General features: G+C 43.5%; 1 protein-coding gene across 2 annotated transcripts; it reads right to left on the bottom strand.

Annotated features, from left to right (window-relative positions):
- Positions 1-470: 470 nt before the first annotated feature.
- LOC120057199 (PHD finger protein 12-like) lies at positions 471-14,188 on the bottom strand. Of its 2 annotated transcripts, XM_039005683.1 has the most exons (14): positions 14,046-14,188; positions 13,422-13,597; positions 12,882-13,063; positions 11,608-11,680; positions 7,713-8,263; positions 4,224-4,356; positions 3,957-4,121; positions 3,644-3,802; positions 2,729-3,530; positions 2,474-2,620; positions 2,130-2,228; positions 1,922-2,004; positions 1,596-1,734; positions 471-1,429 (listed from the first exon to the last, which is right to left on the bottom strand). In XM_039005683.1, the coding sequence occupies exons 2-14, from the start codon at positions 13,485-13,487 to the stop codon at positions 1,041-1,043; spliced, it is 2,988 nt and encodes a 995-aa protein (XP_038861611.1). In that variant the 5' UTR covers positions 13,488-13,597; positions 14,046-14,188; the 3' UTR covers positions 471-1,040. The 2 variants fall into 2 exon arrangements, with proteins under 2 accessions (XP_038861611.1, XP_038861612.1); XM_039005684.1 differs by having other exon boundaries at positions 13,422-14,188.
- Positions 14,189-24,659: the final 10,471 nt, after the last annotated feature.

Raw genomic sequence — 24,659 nt, 5'->3', positions numbered from 1 at the left:
TATAGGTCTAAAAAGTGCCTAAAATGGCCACTTTCATGATTAAAAAAAAAAAAAAAAAAAAAAGTGATACAAAAATGTAAAAAACATGTCAAACATCCTTCCTCCCAATGTGAGAAATGCCAGAACAATCGGATACCAAAAATATTTTCGGGCTATGCTGGCACGGAATCGCCCAATTGGTTGTTAGCAACGAATGAAATGACAGAAGCCACGGTGTTCACTGACGCTTAAAAATCTTTAGGTATTTACAGTGACTATGACAGACAAGAAACCAAGTCAAAGTTGCTTTGTATTTACAGAGTACATGACAAAGTTCAGATGAATTATTTCTAAAAACAGACACTATTGAAAAGAAACTGGACTAAAACTTTTGAAAAGTACGGCACAAAATTCACATGAAGCACTGGAAAGATTTAAAAGCCAAAATGGCCATAATTGAAGATTGCATACAGAATCCTATGCTTCCCTTGTTCTATGTTAAAATTATTCTTAATCGTGTATATTTTGTGTGTGTGTGTGTGTGTGTATTTCAACACACACAACAATGTATACAACATGTATGTATAAGCATGGATGTGTACACATGTTTGAATATAGTGCTACTGTAGTGCAATAGTAGCAAAACAAACATCTGAACACAACTACATTTTCAGATACAGTACACAAACTAAACTTATAAAAAGTAAATAAAGTTGCATTTTCAGAGAAAAAAAAAGTTTATGCCATCATTACTGGCAAAAATAGAATGATTGGAGTTCTTTACAAGTATGCTGGAAACCTGGTGATGTTTTCATTTCTTCACATAATGTCAACAATAAACCATCCCCTTTTTCAAAGCCAATTCAAAATCTTTCAGAAAATTGTCCAGTTAAAAAAAATAACAATACAAATTGTATGTGCAACTTGCCCACAAAATCTGAGACTGAAAAATACTTCATTTCATGCAAATGTATGAACATCAAAAAAGCTCTCTCTTTTTGATGCAGTATACAAGTATAGCTGCTGAGGCTGGTTCTTCTTGCTGAGGGGACATGATTGGGCTAGGGGACAGGGTTAGGGTGCAGCACTGGCACTTGGTGGAGCTGGGAGGTGGACGTGTGCTTGTCAGAGGGTTCTGTTCCCTCCTGGCACTGGGGGGTGGCAGTGGTGGTAGTTGGGTTGTTAAGGGTTTCCTTTTTGGACTGCTTGCAGGCAAACTCTGTAATACTGAAGACAAACTGCATGCAGCCCAGCTTGACGAAGCTGCCGTGGTGGAGCAGGGCAGTGCCCTCCCAGCCTGCCCCACTGCCCCCGATCAGACTGGAGCTGCTGGCCTTGCAGTCGCAGCAGGGGCTAGAAGGAGTCACCTGACACTGACTCATCACCCCCTCCTCTAGCACCATGGGCTCCCCTGCCCCTTCCTCTTCCTGCTTCCTCCTCTTGCAGCGCTCTGTGGGTTACAAGCATTACAAAACACTCAGACCTTTGAATACCATCACCTGCCTCTGCTTTAACAACATTAGGAAACATGGCATGTCAGAGCATGCTCCTTTATCAGAGGTAAATGTTAATTCCTTCCTGTTTCTATAGAAGGCCATGAGAGGAGCTCCACTCACTGATAATGTTCTGCACTTTGGAGACCAGGCTGCTGGAGGGGCTGGGCCCAGTCTTCTCAGAGAAGTCACAGGAGTACAGCACATTGTCCACCGTTATCCCATGTTCACTGTAGTTGAGGAGCTCATACTGCTTGGTGTTCTGATCAAGGCAAGAGCAGTTACAGAATGAAATATTTAATTCACAGAGCAGCTTCTAAAACAAATCCCTGAAGCAAGAAAAAATAGATATCAAATGTATTTATACTGTATTTCTTCACAGTTCACAACTTATTGTAAAATGTATTCCAAAACCAAGTACATGTTTAAATGTGAAATGACCCACTCACCTCATCATAGAAGATGCAGGCATGTTTTCCTGAAACGTAATTACAATGACCATAGTTTGTAAGGCACACGTCCATGTCAGCACCTGCAAATAACAAGACATAACCTCAAGTCAGCAAAATCTGCCAGGGGTGGAAGACACCTTTACATGAATAGAAGGTCCTGTGATTGGGTCATGTTGTGTTATTTGGGATTGGGTGTGAATCGTACCAGTTCCTATGTACAGGCTTCTGTAGCACATACGGACAGCTCCTCCTTTCCCAGTCAAAGGATAAAACACAGCCCTGGCCTGGATATCCTTGTTTTGTGCTGAGAAAGAAAATAACACATTCTCTTCCTCACAATGCTGCAATATACAGAGCAGTCAAATGTAACAATACAGGATAAACTAAGGGATGATTTTACAAACATGAAAGGGGGATAGAAGTAATGGACATCAATATAAATGGACAGAATAATAAGAGTGAAGATGGTAAGGTTAGTAAGGGAATGGACAGTGAGTCAGAAATATAGGGAATACAAAATGGTGATGATAATGAATAAGGTTATCTTACCTTCTGTAGGCTGGGGTTGTGGAACAGGAGGTAGGCTGATACAGCTGCTCTGTGGAGGGGAAGGGGCTTTAGGCCCAAACAGCTGCTGGATCCTCTGCCAGGCCAGGAGTTCAATGAACTTCTCATCCAGACTACTCATCTGAATCTCTGAAAATAATCATGTTGTTAGCAAAAAGAGAATGAATTCAGTTAGTGTGGATCCAACTTTTCCTCACCAATCTAAAATGTGTCTTACTAAAATCAGGTGAGACTTACCACCATGGCAGTCTGCCACAGCCTTCAGACGGCTGGACAGGTCTCCCATAGAGAAAGAGCAGGGGAGGAGAGAACCACTCCTGGTGGTCACAGCATCACGACTGACTTTCCCATCTGCTGGTGGGGTGGAGCCCAGCTTGGTCATCCCCTTGATCTGGTATGGTGCTCTGGGTGGAGTGAGGGCACAGGACCCCACGGTGCTGCTGCTACTGGTTAGAGCAGGGCCCTGTGTGCCTGGGGAGGGTCTGTGAGGTGGAGAGGGGCCTCTGAGGTCTGGTTTGAAGGGACAGGTGGATGAGGAGGCCGTCCCTTCACAGGGTCTTAAGAGGGTGTTCTCGGTCTTGACCACAGCTTTACCAGTGTGGTTGGTTAACTCCGGGCTGGAAGTTGCTGGTGTCTGAGGACCAGGCCTATCAGGACCTGAGGGCTCTCTCAGCTTGTGGAGGTTGTCCTGTCTGCAGGCCTCTGGACTCCCATTGGTCCAAGACAGCTGCTCCTCCAGGGGACCGTTAACATTACTGGGCCCACAGTTGTGACAAGGCTTCTCTGTACACATGCTACACTTCCCTTCCTTGAGTGCAGGCACCCCCTGGGGGCAAACTGCTGCACTGTCAGCTTTAGGCTTGGAGGCTGGCGACTCTGTCCGGTTAGAAGTGCACACAGCACTGCCCTCCTCTGCTGTGACACAGGGTTTGATGTCAGCCATGTCCATTTTCCCAGAGTCCCATTCGGACGACAGCTTCTGCTTGGCTGACATATGTCTCACTATGCTGCACTGGAGTGTGATGACGTCTCTGAGCCACTAGGAGACAACACAGGAAAACAGAACACATTCAATCAGTATTAAAGATGTGGGATTTGTTTACTCTCATGAGACATTGTATATCACTGCTGGGTAACACGCCAGTTACCTACCTCCTGTTGCTCATCTTCACTGGTTAAGTGCTGAGAGGGTGTAAAGTGCTGCTGAGGGGGTTCTGAACTGCTGTTACAGACCAGCTCCCCGTTGCGGATCCCTGCCGGGGCAATCATGGCCGGGGGACACTTGTACTGGGACTTTATAGAATCAGGGACCTGTCGAGAGACACACACACACACACACACACAAGATCTGTCTAGTTACAAGATGTGACAACAGTGAGCACAGTGGTGTGTTACATGTCACCTCATCTGACAGAGGAAGCACTGTTGTAACCCACAGTAGTAGTACAGGGACTAGCAGGCTGACCTTGAGGGTTTTCTTCAGCTGTATGTGGGCTCCTCGGCGGACGGGGGTGTTGAGACGATGCACCCGCTGCAGGAAGTCCACCTTGACGGCATGCTGGGACATCCTGTCCTGAAACTGGTCAAACAGTTGGCAGCGACCGCTCAACGGTAGGCTCCTCTGCTTCAGCTGGAAGGGGCACAATCAGGTCAATACCATTAAAACAACATCAACACGTTTTCAATACGTTGATGTGTGTGACCATAAAAAAAAAAGCTTTAGCTTACTTACCACCATGTGTTCTATGTGATTGGGACACATCCACTTGCCCACAGGCATGGCAGTAAGAGGGGGGTCCAGACAGTCCATGTGGAACAGGAGGGGGCAATAGTCACACTGGATTAATGGTGCCAACCTGCAGCTCCTAAAACACAGAGAATCACAAAAACACGGGTTAGATTTATGACTGAAACAAATCAACTGCTAAATATCCTCAAAATAGAGCTAGGGGTAGTCTGCTCTAATGGTTTAGTGGAAAGAGGGGATAACTTGAAGGCCAGAGACGAATGGATTTCCAACCCACACTAGCTAGGTTTCCATCCAAATGGCGTGGAGTGTGAGGTGGAGCTCTCGGACTCCGAGCCCTGGGAGTCGTCCTCCACGTCATCATCCATGTCGTTCATGCGAATATTCTAAAATATGCATAAAGAAAATATGTACATTTTCCCTGCAGTGGGGTTTCCACCAAAACGACTTGTTGCAGATAAAAAAACAGCACTTGATGATAGAAGCGGAAAATTAAATTGTGTGCGTTAAGTTTTCATGTACCGAATAAAAATCTACAAAAAGGTCAATGTGTTTCCATCGCATTTTCAACTCTACTGATAGTTGGGTCACAGAAACTGTTGCGTTAAAATAGCAAAATGTGCCTACTCTGGTCTTGGTACATGTGCTCTAGCCGACAGCTGGCAGATAGTGTGTGTAGCTAGTCAACATGACGACATCATTATGGATAAGAGCGAGAAAATGTGGACTTGTCAAATGGCAGTCAAGCATCGATGATCATGTCACCTTGATATTTGTTGGAAAGGAGCATCAAGCTCATAACATGCACTTTCAACACCCTGTGAAGTTCATCACAACTTCATTCATATGTAGCCTAATAAACTGCATGGTTTCCTGAGTCGTAGTGGAAGGATCACACACACACACATCATTGCGACTCCTAGTTTTCTTCGATATGATATCAGCATTTTCGCATGAAGGCGTTTCCACCGCCATTTCTCACATAATACATTTACAGACAACAAAAAAATGGCCCATTGTCAAATTAACAAATTCTCTTGGCATTTATAAAATTATACCAAAACTTCCTGTTTCCATCACAGCTGCCGTGATTTTTATTTTATACGGAGTGACTTTACTTGCATGAAAACTGTGGATGGAAATGTGGTTACTGTCTGGAATCCTGGCAGAGTCACTGTCTGTGGCAGAGACCCTAAGCCAAGCCCCATCATTCCAGAATATATAAAATTCTCAGTGAGATAGTTTGAATTCCCCTTTCTCTCTGGCCAGCCCTGTGGTTGTGCATTCTGTGGTATTCCTGACATAGCCAAGGCTCTGATGCCAGCTCATAGAGGCACTCTAGAGTGTGGTAAATAACACAAAAACAAAACTACAGAACATTTTGGTGCCTCGCTGAAATAAACATCAGGACAAACTCTACAACCCCTCTAAAGAATATAAAAAAATAAGATGGTCTGTCAGTCAAGCATTTTTTTTTTTTATATCTCCCCAGAAAAAAGAAAGAAAAAAAACACCTCATAAACACATGTACAGTGCATTCGGAAAGTATTAAGACCACTTGACCGTTTCCACATTTTGTTATGTTATAGCATTATTCAAAAATGGATTAAATAAAACTTCTCAATCTACACACAATACCCCATAATGACAAAGAGAAAACAGGTGTTCAGAAATGTTTGCCAATTGATTAAAAATAGAAAAAAACAGTAATACCTTATGTAAATAAGTATTCAGACCCTTTGCTATGAGACTAAAAATTGAGCTCAGGTGCATCCTGTTTCCATTAATCATCCTTGAGATGTTTCTCCAACTTGATTGGAGTCCACCTGTGGTAAATTCAAATGACTGGGAAAGGCACACACCGGTCTATATAAGGTCCCACAGTTGATGGTTTTTGCTCTGACATGCACTAAGCCATGAGGTCAAAGGAATTGTCCGTAGAGCTCCGAGACAGGATTGTGTCGAGGCACAGATCTGGGGAAGGGTACCAAAATATTTCTGGAGCATTGAAGGTCCCCAAGAACACAGTGGCCTCCATCATTCTTAAATGAAAGAGGTTTGGAACAACCAGGACTCTTCCTAGAGCTAAACTGAGCAATCGGGGGAGAATCGGGTCAGGGAGGTGACCAAGAACCCGATGGACACTGACAGAGCTCCAGAGTTTCTCTGTGGAGATGGGAGAACCTTTGAGAAGGACAACCAGCTCTGCAACACTTCACCAATCGGACCTTTATGGTAGTGGCCAGACAGAAGCCACTCTTCAGTAAAAGGCACATGACAGCCCGCTTGAAATTTGCCAAAGGGCACCTAAAGGACTCTCAGACCATGAGAAACAAGATTCTCTGGTCTGATGAAACCAAGATTGAACTTTTTGGCCTGAAGGCCAAGTGTCACATCTGGAAGAAACCTGGCACCATCCCTACGGTCAAGCATGGTAGAGGCAGCATCATGCTGTGGGGATGTTTTTCAGCAGCAGGGGCTGGGAAACTAGTCAGGATCGAGGGAAAGATGAACGGAGCAAAGTATAGAGAGATCATTGATGAAGAGTGCTCTGGACTTCAGACTGGGGCAAAGGTTCACCTTCCAACAGGACAACGACCCTAACCACACAGCCAAGACAAAGCAGGAGTGGCTTCGGGACAAGTCTATGAATGTCCTTGAGTGGCCCAGCCAGAGCCCGGACTTGAACCCGATCAAACATCTCTGGAGAGACATGAAAATAGCTGTACAGCGACACTCCCCATCCAACCTGACAGAGCTTGAGAGGATCTGCAGAGAAGAATGGGAGAAACTCCCCAAATACAGGTGTACCAAGCTTGTAGCATCAAACCCAATTAGACTCAAGGCTGTAACCACTGCCAATGGTGCTTCAACAAAGTACTGAGTAAAGGGTCTGAATACTTATTTAAAATGTGATATTTCAGTTTATTATTTATACATTTGCAAAAATGTCTTAACCTGTTTTTGCTTTGTCATTATGGGGTAGTGTGTGTAAATTGATGAGGGGGAAAAACGATTTAATCAATTTTAGAATAAGGCTATAACGTAATTTTTTGGGGCAAAAGGTCAGAACTTGTGAATGCACTGTATATACACAGATATACATGTATATAGCGCCCCTTGTGTGCGCTTACGGTAATACGGTATACACATCTACCGTATAGAAACGGTATGATATTTGAAAATGTTAATATCACCCAACAGTAGTATACTGTATATTTTCATAGTAAACTATGCAATAATTTCTATGCCTTTTAAATGAGCGTCAAAACAGCTGTGAAATAATGTGTGATCTGCATATAACTGGATAACGTATCTCCTTTCCGGATTTGTTCTCAAAGCCTAGTAATGTATGTAACATCTGGTGCCAAAAAATAAATAAATCGCAGTTAGCCTACACAAAAACATTTCGATTATTAAAAGAAAGGCACTGATATTTGGTTATTAAAACATTGGCCTTGCTGTTGTCCGTACCTGCCACAGGGATAGCAGACCTTCACCGGTAGTGGGACCAGCCCATTGTGGTCCAGCTCATGCTGCAGTCGCTTCACATTCTTCCCAGTCATCTCATCTCTCCTCCTTTTTTTACTGGTTCCTGGAAGTGCAGTTGTGCAGGTGAGCTCATTGGGAAGCTGGAACTGCGTGGGGTTCCTCTCCATGGCTGCTGCTATCAGAAGATCAAAGGGCCTCTTGAGGTGTGGGGTGGAGCTCTCGGGCTCTGAGCCCTGCGAGTAGTCCTCCACGTCTAGCATGTCATCATCCATGTCGTTCTGCTCCGAGGGCGTGGCGGTGTCTGTGGAGGCGGTGGAGGTTGGGGTGTTGGGTCTACTGCTGGGCCTCCTCTCCAGGAGACGGACCTGGGCCACAGCTGCAGCTCTCAGGCCTGTGGTGCCTCCTACTGCAGCCGTGGGGTCCAGCCTCAGGGTGCCTGGGGCCAGCTCTAACTCTGCTGCAGGAGAGGGAGACTGCTTAGACAGCTGGCGGTCCAGCAGACCATTTATCTGCTCCTTCTTTAGCTCCCGCTTCTATGACACAAGAAACAACGTGTTAACAGTCTGAACAGCCCTGATTAAACCAGTCTCACCAAACTATTTTTGAATTTTATTAGGATCCCCATCAGCCGACGCCAATGGCGGCAGCTAGTCTTACCAGTGTCCAACGTATAACGAAAATTACATTACATACCAAAGACTTAACACAGCCATGCAATCTCTATAGACAAACATTGGTAGTAGAATGGCCTTACTGAAGAGCTCAGTAACTTTTAACGTGGCACCGTCATAGGATGCCAACTTTCCAAAAAGTCAGTTTGTCAAATTTCTGCCCCGGTCAACTGTATGTGCTGTTATTGTGAAGTGGAAACATCTAGGAGCAACAACAGCTCAGCTGCGAAGTGGTAGGCCACACAAGCACACAGAACAGGCCCGCCGGGTGCTGAAGCGTGTAAAGAATAACCTGTCCTTGGTTGCAACACACACTACAGAGATCCAAACTGCCTCTGGAAGCAACGGCAGCACAAGATCTATTCATCGGGAGAGTCATTGAATGGGTTTCTAAGGCCGAGCAGCCGCACACAAGCCTAAGCTCACCATGCACAATGCCAATCGCCGGCTGGAGTGGTGTAAAGCTCGCCACTATTGGACTTTGGAGCAGTGGAAACATTCTCTGGAGTGATGAATCACGCTTCACCATCTGGTAGTCCGGACTAATCTGGGTTTGGCAGATGCCAGGAGAACGCTACCTGCCTGAATGCATACTGCCAACTGTAAAGTTTGGTGGAGGAGGAATTATAGTCTGGGGCTGTTTAATTTTTTGGGCTGGACCTGTTAGTTCCAGTGAAGGGAAATCTTAACGCTACAGCATATGGCATTCTAGACGATTATGTGTTTCCAGCTTCTTGGAAACAGTTTGGGGAAGGACTTTTCCTGTTTCAGCATGACATCTCTTCTTCGAGATTGGTGTGGAAGAACATGACTGGCCTGCACAGAGCCCTGACCTCAACCCCATCGAACACCTTTGGTATGAATTGGAACGCCGACTGCGAGCTAGGCCTAATCGCCCAACATCAGTGCCTGACCTCACTTATGCTTGTGGCTGAATGTAAGCAAGTCCCTGCAGCTATGTTCCAACTAGAGGTCGACCGATTAATCGGAATGGCCGATTTCAAGTTTTCATAACATTCGGAAATCGGTATTTTTGGGAGCCATTTTTTTTAAAATATACACTGCTCAAAAAAATAAAGGGAACACTTAAACACAATGTAACTCCAAGTCAATCACACTTCTGTGAAATCAAACTGTCCACTTAGGAAGCAACACTGATTGACAATACATTTCACATGCTGTTGTGCAAATGGAATAGACAAAAGGTGGAAATTATAGGCAATTAGCAAGACACCCCCAATAAAGGAGTGATTCTGCAGGTGGTGACCACAGACCACTTCTCAGTTCCTATGCTTCCTGGCTGATGTTTTGGTCACTTTTGAATGCTGGCGGTGCTCTCACTCTAGTGGTAGCATGAGACGGAGTCTACAACCCACACAAGTGGCTCAGGTAGTGCAGCTCATCCAGGATGGCACATCAATGCGAGCTGTGGCAAGAAGGTTTGCTGTGTCTGTCAGCGTAGTGTCCAGAGCATGGAGGCGCTACCAGGAGACAGGCCAGAACATCAGGAGACGTGGAGGAGGCCGTAGGAGGGCAACAACCCAGCAGCAGGACCGCTACCTCCGCCTTTGTGCAAGGAGCGACAGATTTTTAACCTTGTCAGCTCGGGGGATCCAATCTTGCAACCTTACAGTTAACTAGTCCAATGCTCTAACACCTGATTACATTGCACTCCACGAGGAGCCTGCCTGTTTAGCGAATGCAGTAAGCTAAGGTAAATTGCTAGCTAGCATTAAACTTATCTTATAAAAAACAATCAATGACTGTCATTGCTCCAATGTGTACTTAACCATAAACATCAATGCCTTTCTTAAAATCAATACACAAGTATATATTTTTAAAGCTGCATATTTAGCTAAAAGAAATCCAGGTTAGCAGGCAATATTAACCAGGTGAAATTGTGTCATTTCTCTTGCGTTCATTGCACACAGAGTCAGGGTATATGCAACAGTTTGGGCCGCCTGGCTCTTTGCGAACTAATTTGCCAGAATTTTACGTAATTATGACATAACATTGAAGGTTGTGCAATGTAACAGGAATGTTTAGACTCATGGATGCCACCCGTTAGATAAAATACGGAACGGAAAAATCGTTTTGTTTTCGAGGTGATAGTTTCCGGATTAGTCAAAGGTATATGGTTTAGAGAGAAATAGTCGACGCGTTATAATTCCTGTAATAACTTCTGAACTTGAAAGGGGTTCCTTCGTTATTTTACCGTTCATGTCTTCCATAGAGAATGTCTTGGTCTACTTCAAATAAGGTCTGTGTTTCGTGCAGGCTTAAACCGCCTCGACGTTTTGATACCCGTGTAAATCTCACTAGGATAAGGTAATGTTTGTCAACATATTTTCATAAATCCACTCTACAAAAAAAATGATCTTCGCTTATATTTAGCCAATATTGATCAGAGTTACCTTGTCCTATGGATATCTACACAGTTATAAAATTGGCACGGTGGTGTACGAAACACAGACCTTATTTTAAGTGAATCTAAAAATATCCTATGGAATAAATGAAGGAACCGCTTTTCAGATTTTGCTAGAAGGTGTCATGGGAATTATGACTCGCACTTTGGTCGTCAATTCTTACCATGCCCATTATTAAAATAGGATTTCCTGCATATAGAAATTAGTTTTTGTTTTCAACATTCATCACAGGTAACTTACACTCTATTTTTATTCAAACAGTTGAGTATTTGTCTCCTAAGCAGACTCTTCAGTATCATTGTCACTTCAGAGCTGTGTGTGTGTGTGTATTTATGTATTATATTAAGTTAAAATAAGTGTTCATTGTTCATTCAGTATTGTTGCAATTGTCATTATTACAAAAATGTGTGTGCGTGTATGATATATATATATATATATAATTTTTTTAATAAATCGGCATCGGCTTTTTTTGTCCTCCAATAATCGGTATCGGCGTTGAAAAATCATAATCGGTCGACCTCTAGTTCCAACATCTCGTGGAAAGCCTTCCCAGAATAGTAGAGGCTCTTATAGCAGCAAAGGGGGGGACCAACTCCGTATTATGTCCATGATATTGGAATGAGATGTCGACGAGCAGCTGTCCACATACTTTTGGTCATGTAATGTACATGACAGTACATACACACAAAAAGTAGGTCACATGTCCAAATGACGGAAGCAGTCAACACCTCACAAACAAAAGGTTATTCCTTCCCATGTTTTAACACAGATTTGACTCACCTTTCTACGCACCATGCAACGATGACACATCCAGTCTCCAGGGGGCAGCATCTCCTTACTCAGGGGTGGGTTGCTGCAGGGAGTTCAACGCAAATCAGCAATTCATAACGTCCAATGCCCTCACAATGTAACCTGGTTTACAAGTTCCAGAGTTATGGCGTTGAGGCTATTTTCCTACATTGAAATAACTGTGGAAATGCTAGAGACCTGTAGCTGATGAAAGCCAGGGGAGAGGGAATTAATTCAAAGGGCTCTTTTTGGGCAGAGTGCCAAGGTCCCTGGGCACAGTCTCACAGTTCCGTGGCAAAGGTATGTGTTGAATCTATTGAAAATGCTGTTGGTCCAAAACCAACATCGATTCATTCAAGCTTTCCAAGAAAGACCGACTGCAGTGATGTAAAAAGAGGAGCACTACCATAATAAATAAACAATTCACTTTCCTCAGCAAAAACCTTTCATGCTCTATGAAACCGTTGAGGCAACAATCCAAGGGCATTGATAACACTATCCTAGAAGCAAAATAATAAAATAAAAAAACTCTGTCGAACTGTAGTCCAGGCTAAGAGTAGAAAGGCCCTGGTAGGTGCTTCATGACACCAAACAGCAGCCCTGGTCTGCTCAGCCCACTGTCCCAGCAGCACATGCCATGGTTAATGATTATTTATACCGTCAATGAGGCAGCACACTGCACAGTCAGGTTCCCTGAGCTCCTCATTGCCTCAGCAGAAAGCTCAACTAAACCTCGCCAACATCTGCAAGCTCATTAAATACTGGAAATGGCTGTTGGGAGAGGAGTAAGTGGTGTGTGGACTAGAGAATGAGCTAAATGTATGCCAGAAATATGTCTTCATTGACTGAAGAGAAGCATGGCTAAGTAGCTGAAACATGGCAGTAGCTAAGTGCAGAATTTAGTGCAGACATGTCTTCTGCACAGAAAATGGTCAACACACGCTACAGTAGTTATATACAAGAACAAAGCTACAGAGTTTTAACATGTAGACCCAACCAATAGGGTGGCAGAATAAACACCATGTAGACCTAACCAATAGGGTGGCAGAATACACATGTCTCACCGTGTTGAAAAACTGAGCTACAGCGCCACAATGTGGCAACTATTGTGCATTAGATTAGCTGACAATAGTTAGCAGGAGTTTGTCTGTCAGTAATCAACTGCTTCCCACAAAGTTAAATCAACCACAAATACTGCCTTGCACATTGGTAGGAACACCGGGAAGTCATTACTGTAAATGGAAAGATATCAATCATAAACATACCAGCACTGTAGATGAAAGGCTGCGGGACAATGATCACAACAGAGGAGGTCGCCTCCCTCTCTGCAACTGTCACAGGTGTCGTGATTCGTCGCTCTCCCCGCTCTCCGTGCGTTTTTATCTGGTTTCCGACCTCTTTTTTCTCCATCTTCAGACTTGGGAGGCGCGAGCAATGCTTGTATTTGCTACAAAGTATCAGCAAACGAGTACAGGGATACATCTGATTATCTGCATTGTTGCACAGTATCTACTGTAGTGTCAAGTCTGCCACACAACAAACCAATTTAATGAGCTAGCTACAAAGTAACACCTTCAGTCAATGGTTTGACTTGATACTTTTTGATGACATGCCTTCTGGCAGAGGTTAGCTAGAGAGAGCAATGGCGTCCTGTAGAGTTAGCTAGAGAGCTAGCTACAAACGTTGCACTGCCACTGGGCCCTAACCAACTACCTAGCAAGCTTCTACTAGAAACAAAAAAAGAGAACAAAAAACGTATAACGTTAGTTATTTTCTCATCATGATAGTAATAGTAAAGGCTTTACCTGCATAAGACCACCAGAAGTGTCAAGATCGTAGACAATCGTTGGGGTCTCCATTTTATCCCACATTCAAACACAGCCGAAGTGAGCAAGCAAGCAGCTCTGTTTAACGAATACTTCAAACAATGTCTGACAAGAGGCGATATCCTCACTGTCAGCAGATTATTTCCCAAACAACGCTGTCGTGAAAAAAATAAACAAGTTCCTACTGGTTAGTTTGCTAATTGTTAGTTAAATGGAGAACACACGGTTGTTCCCATGAAGATCCAACGCCTCCCTTCAGTTCAAATACGAAGTCCTTTCTTCATGAAATCCTTGGCTTAGCTAGCTAACGTTAGCATGGTTGTCCTTAATAGTTTCCCTTCTGCTTCGTTGTCCCAACTGTGTAATGCAAAAATATAAAACAGTACTTCTCTTGTTGCCAAATTGGAGAAAAGATAAGGTACAATACCACAGATATTTGGCTTTTGGACTTACTACTGAGGCCTAGCTTTGTACATGATGGTGCTTGTCCCTACGCCGGTGGTTGAAGCTAACGTTAGCTATGATGCTGTTTATAGAGGCAGAGGCATATCTGTTCCCTTCCATATTAAATACGGCTATAAAATAACACAGTATCTCACATACCTGACATATACTTGCAAATAGATGAAGTACTGTCCTTGTATACGGGTAAAAACAGTGCCGAAACTGTAGAAAGCTAAATGGTTATTGTTGTTGTGAAGAAACACTAGCTAGCTTGCTAAGCATCATCCCTGATACTGCTTCCTTCAGCCTCACCATGGAGTTGGCGCAAATTTACGTAGAACGACGTTTTGAGCATGCGCTCTATAACCGCGCTCTCATCTTGGTAGAGGCAAAAATGGGCGTTTCGGGTAGCAGCTTGAGCTTTGGGTACAAATAACACGATAACCTAGAACATAATAAAAAATATTGTCATCCGTGGAAAATAATCATCATAAATCATATCAGGAATGTGGTTGTTCTGTTAGTGTGAACAATTATTGCAAGCTTACTGACTTTGGCAACTGTAACTGGCCAGAAAACAAACGACTCCTAATTCCCTTGTCCCAATAGTAAATCTGCATCCTTCTATTTGTCCTTCTGACGAGGGAGGCGCGTCCTTCTGACGAGGGAGGCGCGAGTCTAGGCCCAGTATAAATTCCAGTCAATCTTCCTATTGACTATTCCCAGAAATCCTCATGAGGGTGTTGCCCTTTTCAATTTTAATTAAGGTAAATCATGGAATAAATTAGAAATGGACCAATTATATTCATGAGGATTTATTTAAATTGGTGAAAATGATAATTTCCAAAAAGTCCTGGAGCTCTTGATTTAAGTGGGCCTACATTCAGTAATCTGTCCCAACAATCTTCTAAAATGTATTTTCCTTACCTCTATTCACTCACAGTTACAGAGAGAAATCTGAAAATGGGCAGCCCTAATAGCGTTAGTTTACTCACCTTACCTGCAGTGGCGATTTTAGCACGTAAATCTTGGTGGGGCAAAAAATACAAAAAGTGGGATGCATGCCAGAAAAGACATTACACAACACAACACTAAGCAAGACATTACTTAATTGCACTATAATGGCAACAAACGGTGCCCACAACTGTTAGGGCCTACATAAAGCTGTCCCAACATCTTACCACTGCTACACCTGGCTAACAGCGGAGTCTTGTCTGGCAGCGAAACATTTAATTTAGCCTCATTTACTGCCTTTTTAAAAAACATAGCTGATATGGCTGACTTGTTTAAACAAATGTGGTTTCTAATGTTAATTGAGATGTACAAATTATGGCATAAGGGGATGACGAGCGGATAAGAGGCAATCTGTAATTTCAATTAAGACATTAATGAGTGAGCTAGGATGGAAGTAATGTTAGTCAATATAAATATTTGTTTAGATATTGAAATGTACAGCGACAGAATACAGAACATGGGCCGTTCTTAAAGTGTTCTTAAAGTCTTAGCATTACTTTCTTACCTATAGTATACATATGGCATACTACCTGGCATACTACATCATTTATGCAGCAACATACAATACATTTTTGGACTCACCTTGTTGTGCTGTGCTCACTTGAAAAAGAAGGTGGTGCGGCGGTCCTTCGTGAGCAAATTTTGTCATCAAAGTCTGGCATTCTCTGGATTTATGGTGCTTTCAAAACATCTGGAGGCCGGATTTACAATTCCGAGTTGGATGACCATTCAAAACATATTTTCCCAGTCGGAGCTTGTTGTCACGCCCTGACCGTAGAGATCCTTTTTATGTCTCTATTTTGGTTGTTCAGGCCGTTAGTTTGAGTGGGCATTCTGTCTGGTGTTCTATGTTGTCCTTGTTTTGTATTTCTGTGTGTTTGGCCTGGTATGGTTCTCAATCAGAGGCAGCTGTCTATCGTTGTCTCTGATTGAGAATCATACTTAGGTAGCCTGTTCCCACCTGTGTTTGTGGGTGGTTGTTTCCTGTTTAGTGTTTGTTTCACCTTTCAGGACTGTTCGTTTGTCGTGTTTGTTGGTTTGTCAACTGTTGCGTATTTTATTAAATAGTATGAACACTTACCACGCTGCACCTTGGTCCTCTTCTCCTTCTCCCGACGACGTGCGTTACACTTGTTTATTCCAGACTTCCCAGTTGTCTTGAACTCACTGAAGTCAAGTTTTCGCAGTTCCGAGTTAACAGTTGTTTTGAGCGCGGCACAAATCATGCTTCATTGAAAGCATGGCCGATGTTGACTGTTTATCAATTTAAACTTGGAAAAGAGCCCCTTGATCCCAGATTTGACACCACGCAGACACTGTCACTGATTCCTTTCAAACCACTCATTGAATTTGCGATTTCCAACTTGTTGTGTAATGTTTATGTCCAATGGCCGAAGAGCACCGGTTCGTTTTATCTATAATTTCTCTTCATTATTTCTCTTCATATGACAAGGATTCAAAATGATTTTTCAGTAGAATGTCAACTTTATTCATGATGATGACTGCTAGCTAAGATTTTGAAAGTATGATGTTGACATGATCAGTCCAATCAAAGCTGCTGTACATATAACGTGATTTGATGTCATGTTATCTGTGGCCAATGACCTTGAGCCTTCTTGGATGGGCACTTCTAACTCTATGGCAGCACCCGAAGGGCTAGAATTTTTGAGGTCTCCTCTTAGACTTTGTGGTGAAGTAGTGTCCCCATGAGTGCTGGCTTGCCCCACCACCACAGAAAGCACTGAGCTAGGCTGAAACACCTGCATTTTGGAGCCGCTTTACTCAAGAAAACAAAAAAGAGACAATGTTTGTATGCGCCTTTATTAACTCAATGATATATATTATTTTTTACATTGTTTGCAAACTGATATGTGACAAGTATTAATGCCAAAATAACATGCAAAACAGGCATATATTTTGTGTTATTTGTAAAAACAAAACAAAAAAAATGCTAAAAATGTGGGTCTCAAAACAGGTGGGGCAGCCCAGAATCACGGGTCCCCACTGCTTACCTGGTATATAAATCCATCCAAATCACTCCCTATGGAAATGCATGCAAAAATATGGATATCCTGGAGAGGAATTAGGCAGTGTGTGAGTGCATAAATAAAGTTGTGAAAACTGGAAACTGAGATTAAATTCCTAATGACAACCCCCCCAAAGGCAAATTTGTGGCACCCACAATAATCTTCAGCTTTATTTACAAATGTCTGTGTCAGAGTGAAAAACGGTGCATAACTTATTTATAACATTTATTAGTATTTAATATCATGGTGTTTATCACATCTAATTCACAAGAAATTAAAGACAAACACATAGGTAAATAGATATCTTGCCAACTTTATTTGTATTATTCTTCTCTTTTAACATACCCAAAGTCAATTGACTGACTCACTCATGTAAAGGTGCATTTCACATTTATTTTGGACCATCAATGCAATCAATCAGCAGGATATGACAGTTCTGTGTCAGAAAAAGGTTCTTCATTTCTTGCAATTCTCTAAATAATTTTTAAACGATCTGACTCTCTGGGAATGTTTCACAGTAATGCAGTTCTTTTTATTCAGATTTTGAGTAATAAAATATACACCCACCATACAACTTACTCTGAATTTACAATTGCTGGGCAATCATCGTTTTGTACTAAACAGTGGGGTCCGGAATTATTGACACCCTTGATAAAGATTAGCAAAAATGACTGCATAAAATAAATTATTAAAATACTAAGCTAAATTGTATACGAAAAAAATTAACAAGTAATGTAATATTTAGTAATAATAATAATAGTCAAAATGTAATAATAGTCAAAATGATTAAGACTACTGTTTTCAATACCTCACCTTGCAAGGATAACGACAGCCTTTAAAACAAATATTTTACGAGTTGGAAAACACATTGGGTGGGATCTTAGACCATTCCTCCATACATAATTGTTCCAAATCCTTGATATCCTGTGTCTGTGTTTATGGACATATCCCTTCAATACAAACCACAGGTTTTCAATGGGTTTTAAGTCCATAGTGTAGACTGGGATGTCCATTGCGAAGTGTTCATTGGAAAATGTTAACTAATTTCAGATTTATAGTACTACAAGCTGTGGTTTAAATTTGAAAAGGGCAGTCCATGAGCATCTGTGCAATAGATATCTGGGATCTGTAAGGATTCTGTAAGGAGGAATGATCCCTCCCAATGTGTTCTCCAACTCATAAAACATTTTAGAAAAAGGCTCAGTGCCATTAGCTATTGAAAGGTATTGAAAACAAGGGGAGTCAATCATTTTGACCCCTACCTTTTTGAGGAATTAAACAAAAAAAACAAATTCTCTTTTTCTGAGCAATTGTATTGGTATAAACTAATATAATTTCCCACTTTTTTGTTGCATACAGCAGCTCAGAAAAAGAGAATTTGTTTTTTTTGTTTAATTCCTCAAAAAGGTAGGGGTCAAAATGATTGACTCCCCTGTTTTCAATACCTTTCAATAGCTAATGGCACTGAGCCTTTTTCTAAAATGTTTTATGAGTTGGAGAACACATTGGGAGGGATCATTCCTCCTTACAGAATCCTTACAGATCCCAGATATCTATTGCACAGATGCTCATGGACTGCCCTTTTCAAATTTAAACCACAGCTTGTAGTACTATAAATCTGAAATTAGTTAACATTTTCCAATGAACACTTCGCAATGGCCATCCCAGTCTACACTATGGACTTAAAACCCATTGAAAACCTGTGGTTTGTATTGAAGGGATATGTCCATAAACACAGACACAGGATATCAAGGATTTGGAACAATTATGTATGGAGGAATGGTCTAAGATCCCACCCAATGTGTTTTCCAACTCGTAAAATATTTGTTTTAAAGGCTGTCGTTATCCTTGCAAGGTGAGGTATTGAAAACAGTAGTCTTAATCATTTTGACTATTATTACATTTTGACTATTATTATTATTACTAAATATTACATTACTTGTTAATTTTTTTCGTATACAATTTAGCTTAGTATTTTAATAATTTATTTTATGCAGTCATTTTTGCTAATCTTTATCAAGGGTGTGTCACGTTCCTGACCTGTTTTATGTTAGTTTTTGTATGTGTTAGTTGGTCAGGACGTGAGTTTGGGTGGGCAGTCTATGTTTTCTGTTTCTATGTTGGTTTTGGGTACCTGATATGGTTCTCAATTAGAGGCAGGTGGTTTTCATCTCCTCTGATTGAGAATCATATTAAGGTAGGTGTTTTCACACTGTTTGTTTGTGGGTGGTTGTCTTCCGTGTCAGTACATGTTACCACACGGGACTGTTTTCGGTTTGTCTGTTCCTGTTCGTGTGTTCTTCGTTTCATGTAAGTTCGTAAGTTTAGGTCTGTTTAGTTCGTTTTGTTATTTTGTTTTCTAAAGTGTTATTTTGTGTTTCGTCGTTTGTCTAATAAATCATTATGTCCACATACCTCGCTGCGTGTTGGTCTGATCCATGCTCCTCCTCATCCGAGGAGGAGGAATATGACGACGAGCGTTACAGAACCACCCACCAAACCCGGATCAAGCAGCGGGTTAACGGACAGCGCACGAAGCAGGATTTCTGGTCTTGGGAGGAAATCATGGAAGGAAAAGGACCATGGGCTAAAGTTGAAGTGAATCGCCGCTCATGGGAACAGCTGGAGGCAGCTCGGAGAGCGGAGGAAACCGGAGAGAGGAACCGGCGTTATGAGGGGACGCGTCTAGCACGGAAGCCCGAAAAGCCCGCAAGTACAACCCAAAAATTTCTTGGGGGGGGGCTAAGAGGTAGTGGGTCTAGGGCAGGTAGGAGACCTGCGCCCACTTCCCAGGCTAACCGTGGAGAGCGGGAGTACGGGCAGACACCGTGTTACGCAGTAGAGCGCACGGTGTCTCCTGTACGTGTGCATAGCCCGGTGCGGGTTATTCCACCTCCCCGCACTGGTAGGGCTAGATTGAGCATTGAGCCAAGTGCCATGAAGCCGGCTCTACATATCTGGCCACCAGTACGTCTCCTTGGGCCGGCTTACATGGCACCAGCCTTACGCATGGTGTCCCCGGTTCGCCTACATAGCCCGGTGCGGGTTATTCCACCTCCCCGCACTGGTCAGGCGACGGGGAGCATACAAGCAGGTAAGGTTGGGCAGGTTCAGTGTTCAAGGGAGCCAGTACGCCAACACGGTCCGGTATATCCGGCGCCACCTTCCCGCCCCAGCTCAGTACCACCAGTGCCTACACCACGCACCAGGCTTCCAGTGCGTCTCCAGAGTCCTGTTCCTCCTCCACGCACTCTTCCTGTGGTGCGTGTCTCAAGCTCAGTGCCTCCAGTTTCGGCACCACGCAGCAAGCCTCCTGTGCGTCTCCAGAGCCCTGTACGCACTGTTCCTTCTCCCCGCACTCGCCCTGAGGTGCGTGCCCTCAGCCCGGTACCTCCAGTTCCGGTACCACGCACCAGGCCTATAGTGCGCATCGAGAGTCCAGTGTGCCCTGTTCCTGCTCCCCGCACTAGCCTTGAGGTGCGTGTCTCCAGTCCGGTACCACTAGTTCCGGCACCACGCACCAGGCCTACTGTGCGCCTCAGCGGGTCAGAGTCGGCCGTCTGCCCAACGCCTTCTGCACTGCCTGTCTGCCCAGCTCCGTCTGAGCCATCCGTCTGCCCAGTGCCATCTGAGCCATCCGTCTGCCCAGCGCCGTCTGAGCCATCCGTCTGCCCAGCGCCTTCTGAGCCATCCGTCTGCCCAGCGCCTTCTGAGCCATCCGTCTGCCACGAGCCATTAGAGCCGCCCGTCTGTCCCGAGCCATTAGAGCCGTCCGTCAGTCAGGAGCCGCTAGAGCCGCCAGCCAGTCAGGAGCTGCCAGATCCGCCAGCCAGTCAGGTGCTGCCAGATCCGCCAGCCAGTCAGGAGCTGCCAGATCCGCCAGCCAGTCAGGAGCTGCCAGAACCGCCAGCCAGTCAGGAGCTGCCAGAGCTGCCCTACAGTCATGAGCTGCCCTACAGTCAAGAGCTGCCCTACAGTCATGAGCTGCCCTACAGTCATGAGCTGCCCTACAGTCATGAGCTGCCCTCCAGTCAGGAGCTGCCCTCCAGTCATGAGCTGCCCTCCAGTCATGAGCTGCCCTCCAGTCATGAGCTGCCCTACAGTCATGAGCTGCCCTACAGTCATGAGCTGCCCTACAGTCAAGAGCTGCCCTACAGTCAAGAGCTGCCCTACAGTCAAGAGCTGCCCTTCAGTCAAGAGCTGCCCTCCAGTCATGAGCTGCCCTTCAGTCATGAGCTGCCCTCCAGTCATGAGCTGCCCTCCAGTCATGAGCTGCCACCCAGTCCGGAGCTGCCACCCAGTCCGGAGCTGCCACCCAGTCCAGAGCCAGCCATCCAGTCCAGAGCCAGCCATCCAGAACTGCCCCTCAGTCCAGAGCTGTCTCTCTGTCCGGAGCTGCCCTTCAGTCCGGAGTTGCCCCTCTATCCTGAGCTACCTCTCTATCCTGACCTACCTCTTTGTTTCGAGCGATCTCCCTATCCCGGTGCTGTCCCTTGTCCCGGTGCTGCCCCTTGTCTCGATGTTACCCAAAAAATTAAGTGGGTGGAATAGGAGGGTGGTCAGTCGTAGGGGGAAACGTAAGCTGGGATTGACTATGGTGGGGTGGGGACCTCGCCCAGAGCCTGAGCCACCACCGTGGTCAGATGCCCACCCAGACCCTCCCCTAAACTTTGTGCTGGTGCGCCCGGAGTTCGCACCTTAAGGGGGGGGTTATGTCACGTTCCTGACCTGTTTTATGTTAGTTTTTGTATGTGTTAGTTGGTCAGGACGTGAGTTTGGGTGGGCAGTCTATGTTTTCTGTTTCTATGTTGGTTTTGGGTACCTGATATGGTTCTCAATTAGAGGCAGGTGGTTTTCATCTCCTCTGATTGAGAGTCATATTAAGGTAGGTGTTTTCACACTGTTTGTTTGTGGGTGGTTGTCTTCCGTGTCAGTACATGTTACCACACGGGACTGTTTTCGGTTTGTCTGTTCCTGTTCGTGTGTTCTTCGTTTCATGTAAGTTCGTAAGTTTAGGTCTGTTTAGTTCGTTTTGTTATTTTGTTTTCTAAAGTGTTATTTTGTGTTTCGTCGTTTGTCTAATAAATCATTATGTCCACATACCTCGCTGCGTGTTGGTCTGATCCATGCTCCTCCTCATCCGAGGAGGAGGAATATGACGACGATCGTTACAGAGTGTCAATAATTTCGGACCCCACTTAATGACCAAAGAGACTGTACATAATGATACCAAAGAAGTGAGTACATTTAACATTTATACAACAAAGATAAACAATCAAAATAAAACCTGTTGTGACTTTGCAAATTCAAATTGGACTGGATTGGATTGTTTATTTTACAAAGAGAAGAAAAGTACACAAGGTTTGAATATCTGACATGCTGTTTGATGTCAGCAAGTGTTGTGGTTGGAGTTCAAGACTTTAAAGCTGCAGTATATAACTTTTTGGTTGACCAAATTGACATAGAAATGTGAGTGATAGATCTGTCATTATCGTTGAAAGCAAGTCTAAGAAGCTGTAGATGTGCGCTATTTTTATGCTTCCCGTTTCGTTTTGGATTCTTTTACTTTCGGTTTTGTACACCAGCTGAAAACACAATTGAAAAAATATTTCACAGCGGTTTAGATGGTACAATGTTTCTCTACACATTAGATCACTTGTTTTGTCACATGAACTGAAATTAAGCAAACTATTAGAATTAGAACAACCAGGAAATGGCAGAGCGATTTCTGCATATTCCACTTTTATGCAGTGCATTTTCTTGTGTGGAAAGACAGAAACTAATGACAGCAATGAACAAGGGGTGGCCCATGAGCATTCCTATGTACATGAAGATGGTGTACTTTACGGAATAGCACTTTGTAGAAGATGGCATATTATCTTCATGGCCTCCCTTCATTGAATTGATGCATACTCTCAATGCAGATGGCATGACAAGAGAAAGCTGTTGGGATTTGACATTAGTTTAATCAAGCAGATAGTGGAGTATTCACCAACTCTATACCAGCCATGAGGAGGAGCTTAACACTTTGGGCTATACATTACATGTACACTACCGGTCAAAAGTTTTAGAGCACCTACTCATTCAAGGGTTTTTCTTCATTTTGACTATTTTCTACATTGTAGAATAATAGTGAAGACATCAAAACTATGAAATAACACACATGGAACCATGTAGATACCAAAAAAGTGTTAAACAAATCAAAATCTATTTTAGATTTTAGATTCTTCAAAGTAGCCATCCTTTGCCCTGATGACAGCTTTGCACAATCTTGGCATTCTCTCAACCAGCTTCATCTGGAATGCTTTTCCAACAGTCTTGAAGGAGTTCCCACACATGCTGAGCACTTGTTGGCTGCTTTTCCTTCACTCATTCCAAACTATCTCAATTTGCTTGAGGTCAGGGGATTGTGGAGGCCAGGTCATCTGATGCAGCACTCCATCACTCTCCTTCTTGGTAAAAATAGCCTTACACAGCCTGGAGGTCTGTTGGGTCATTGTCTTGTATAAAACAAATGATAGTACCACTAAGCCCAAACCAGATGGGATGACATATCGCTGCAGAATGCTGTGGTAGCCATGCTGGTTAAGTGTGCCATGAATTCTAAATCAATCACAGACAGTGTCACCAGCAAAGCACCCCCAAACCATAACACCTCCTCCTCCATGCTTTATGGTGGGAAATACACATACAGAGATCATCCGTTCACCCACACCGCATCTCACAAAGACAGCGGTTGGAACAAAAAATCTCAAATTTGGGCTCCAGACTAAAGGACAATTTTCCACCGGTCTAATGTCTTTTGCTCGTGTTTCTTGGCCCAAGCAAGTCTCTTCTTCTTATTGGTGTCCTTTAGTAGTGGTTTCTTTAATGCAATTCGACCATGAAGACCTGATTCACACAGTCTCCTCTGAATTGTTGATGTTGAGATGTGTCTGTTACTCTGAAGCATTTATTTGGGGTGCCATTTCTGAGGCTGGTAACTCCAATGAACTTATCCTCTGCAGCAGAGGTAACTCTGGGTCTTCCTTTCCTGTGGCGGTCCTCATGAGAGACAGGTTCATCATAGTGCTTGATGGTTTTTGCCACTGCACTTGAAGAAACTTTAAAAGTTCTTGAAATGTGCCAGCTTGACTGACCTTCATGTCTTAAAGTAATGATGAACTGTTGTTTCTTTTTGCTTATTTGAGCTGTTCTTGCCATAATATGGACTTGGTCTTTTACCAAATAGGGCTGCCTTCTGTATACCCCCCTACCTTGTCACAACACAACTGATTGACTCAAATGCATGAAGAAGGAAAGAAAATCCACAAATGAACTTTTATGAAGGCACACCTGTTTATTGAAATGCATTCCAGGTGCATTCCTCATGAAGCTGGTTGAGAGAATGCCAAGAGTGTGCAAAAGCCGTCATCAAGCAAAGGGTGGCTATTTGAAGAATCTCAAATAAAAAATAGATTTGGATTTGTTTACCACCTTTTTGGTTACTACATGATTCCATATGTGTTATTTCATAGTTTTGATGTCTTCACTTTTATTGCACAATGTAGAAAATAGTAAAAATAAAGAAAAACTTTTGATCGGAAGTATATATTTATAGTTGTTTTAGCACAGGAAATGTCTCTCAACAAAACTGTGAGTAAAATTGAATAAAACACTAATTTGTTTCCTCAAGTCGCAGACACCCTCATATTAGACAGGCAGGTTATTTACAAAGTGATATTGAAAACCC

This window comes from Salvelinus namaycush, chromosome 12, assembly GCF_016432855.1.
Source record: "Salvelinus namaycush isolate Seneca chromosome 12, SaNama_1.0, whole genome shotgun sequence".
Classification (NCBI taxonomy): domain Eukaryota; kingdom Metazoa; phylum Chordata; class Actinopteri; order Salmoniformes; family Salmonidae; genus Salvelinus; species Salvelinus namaycush.
The sequence above is the reverse complement of the archived record's forward strand: the minus strand, read 5'-3'. Positions and strand labels throughout refer to the sequence as shown.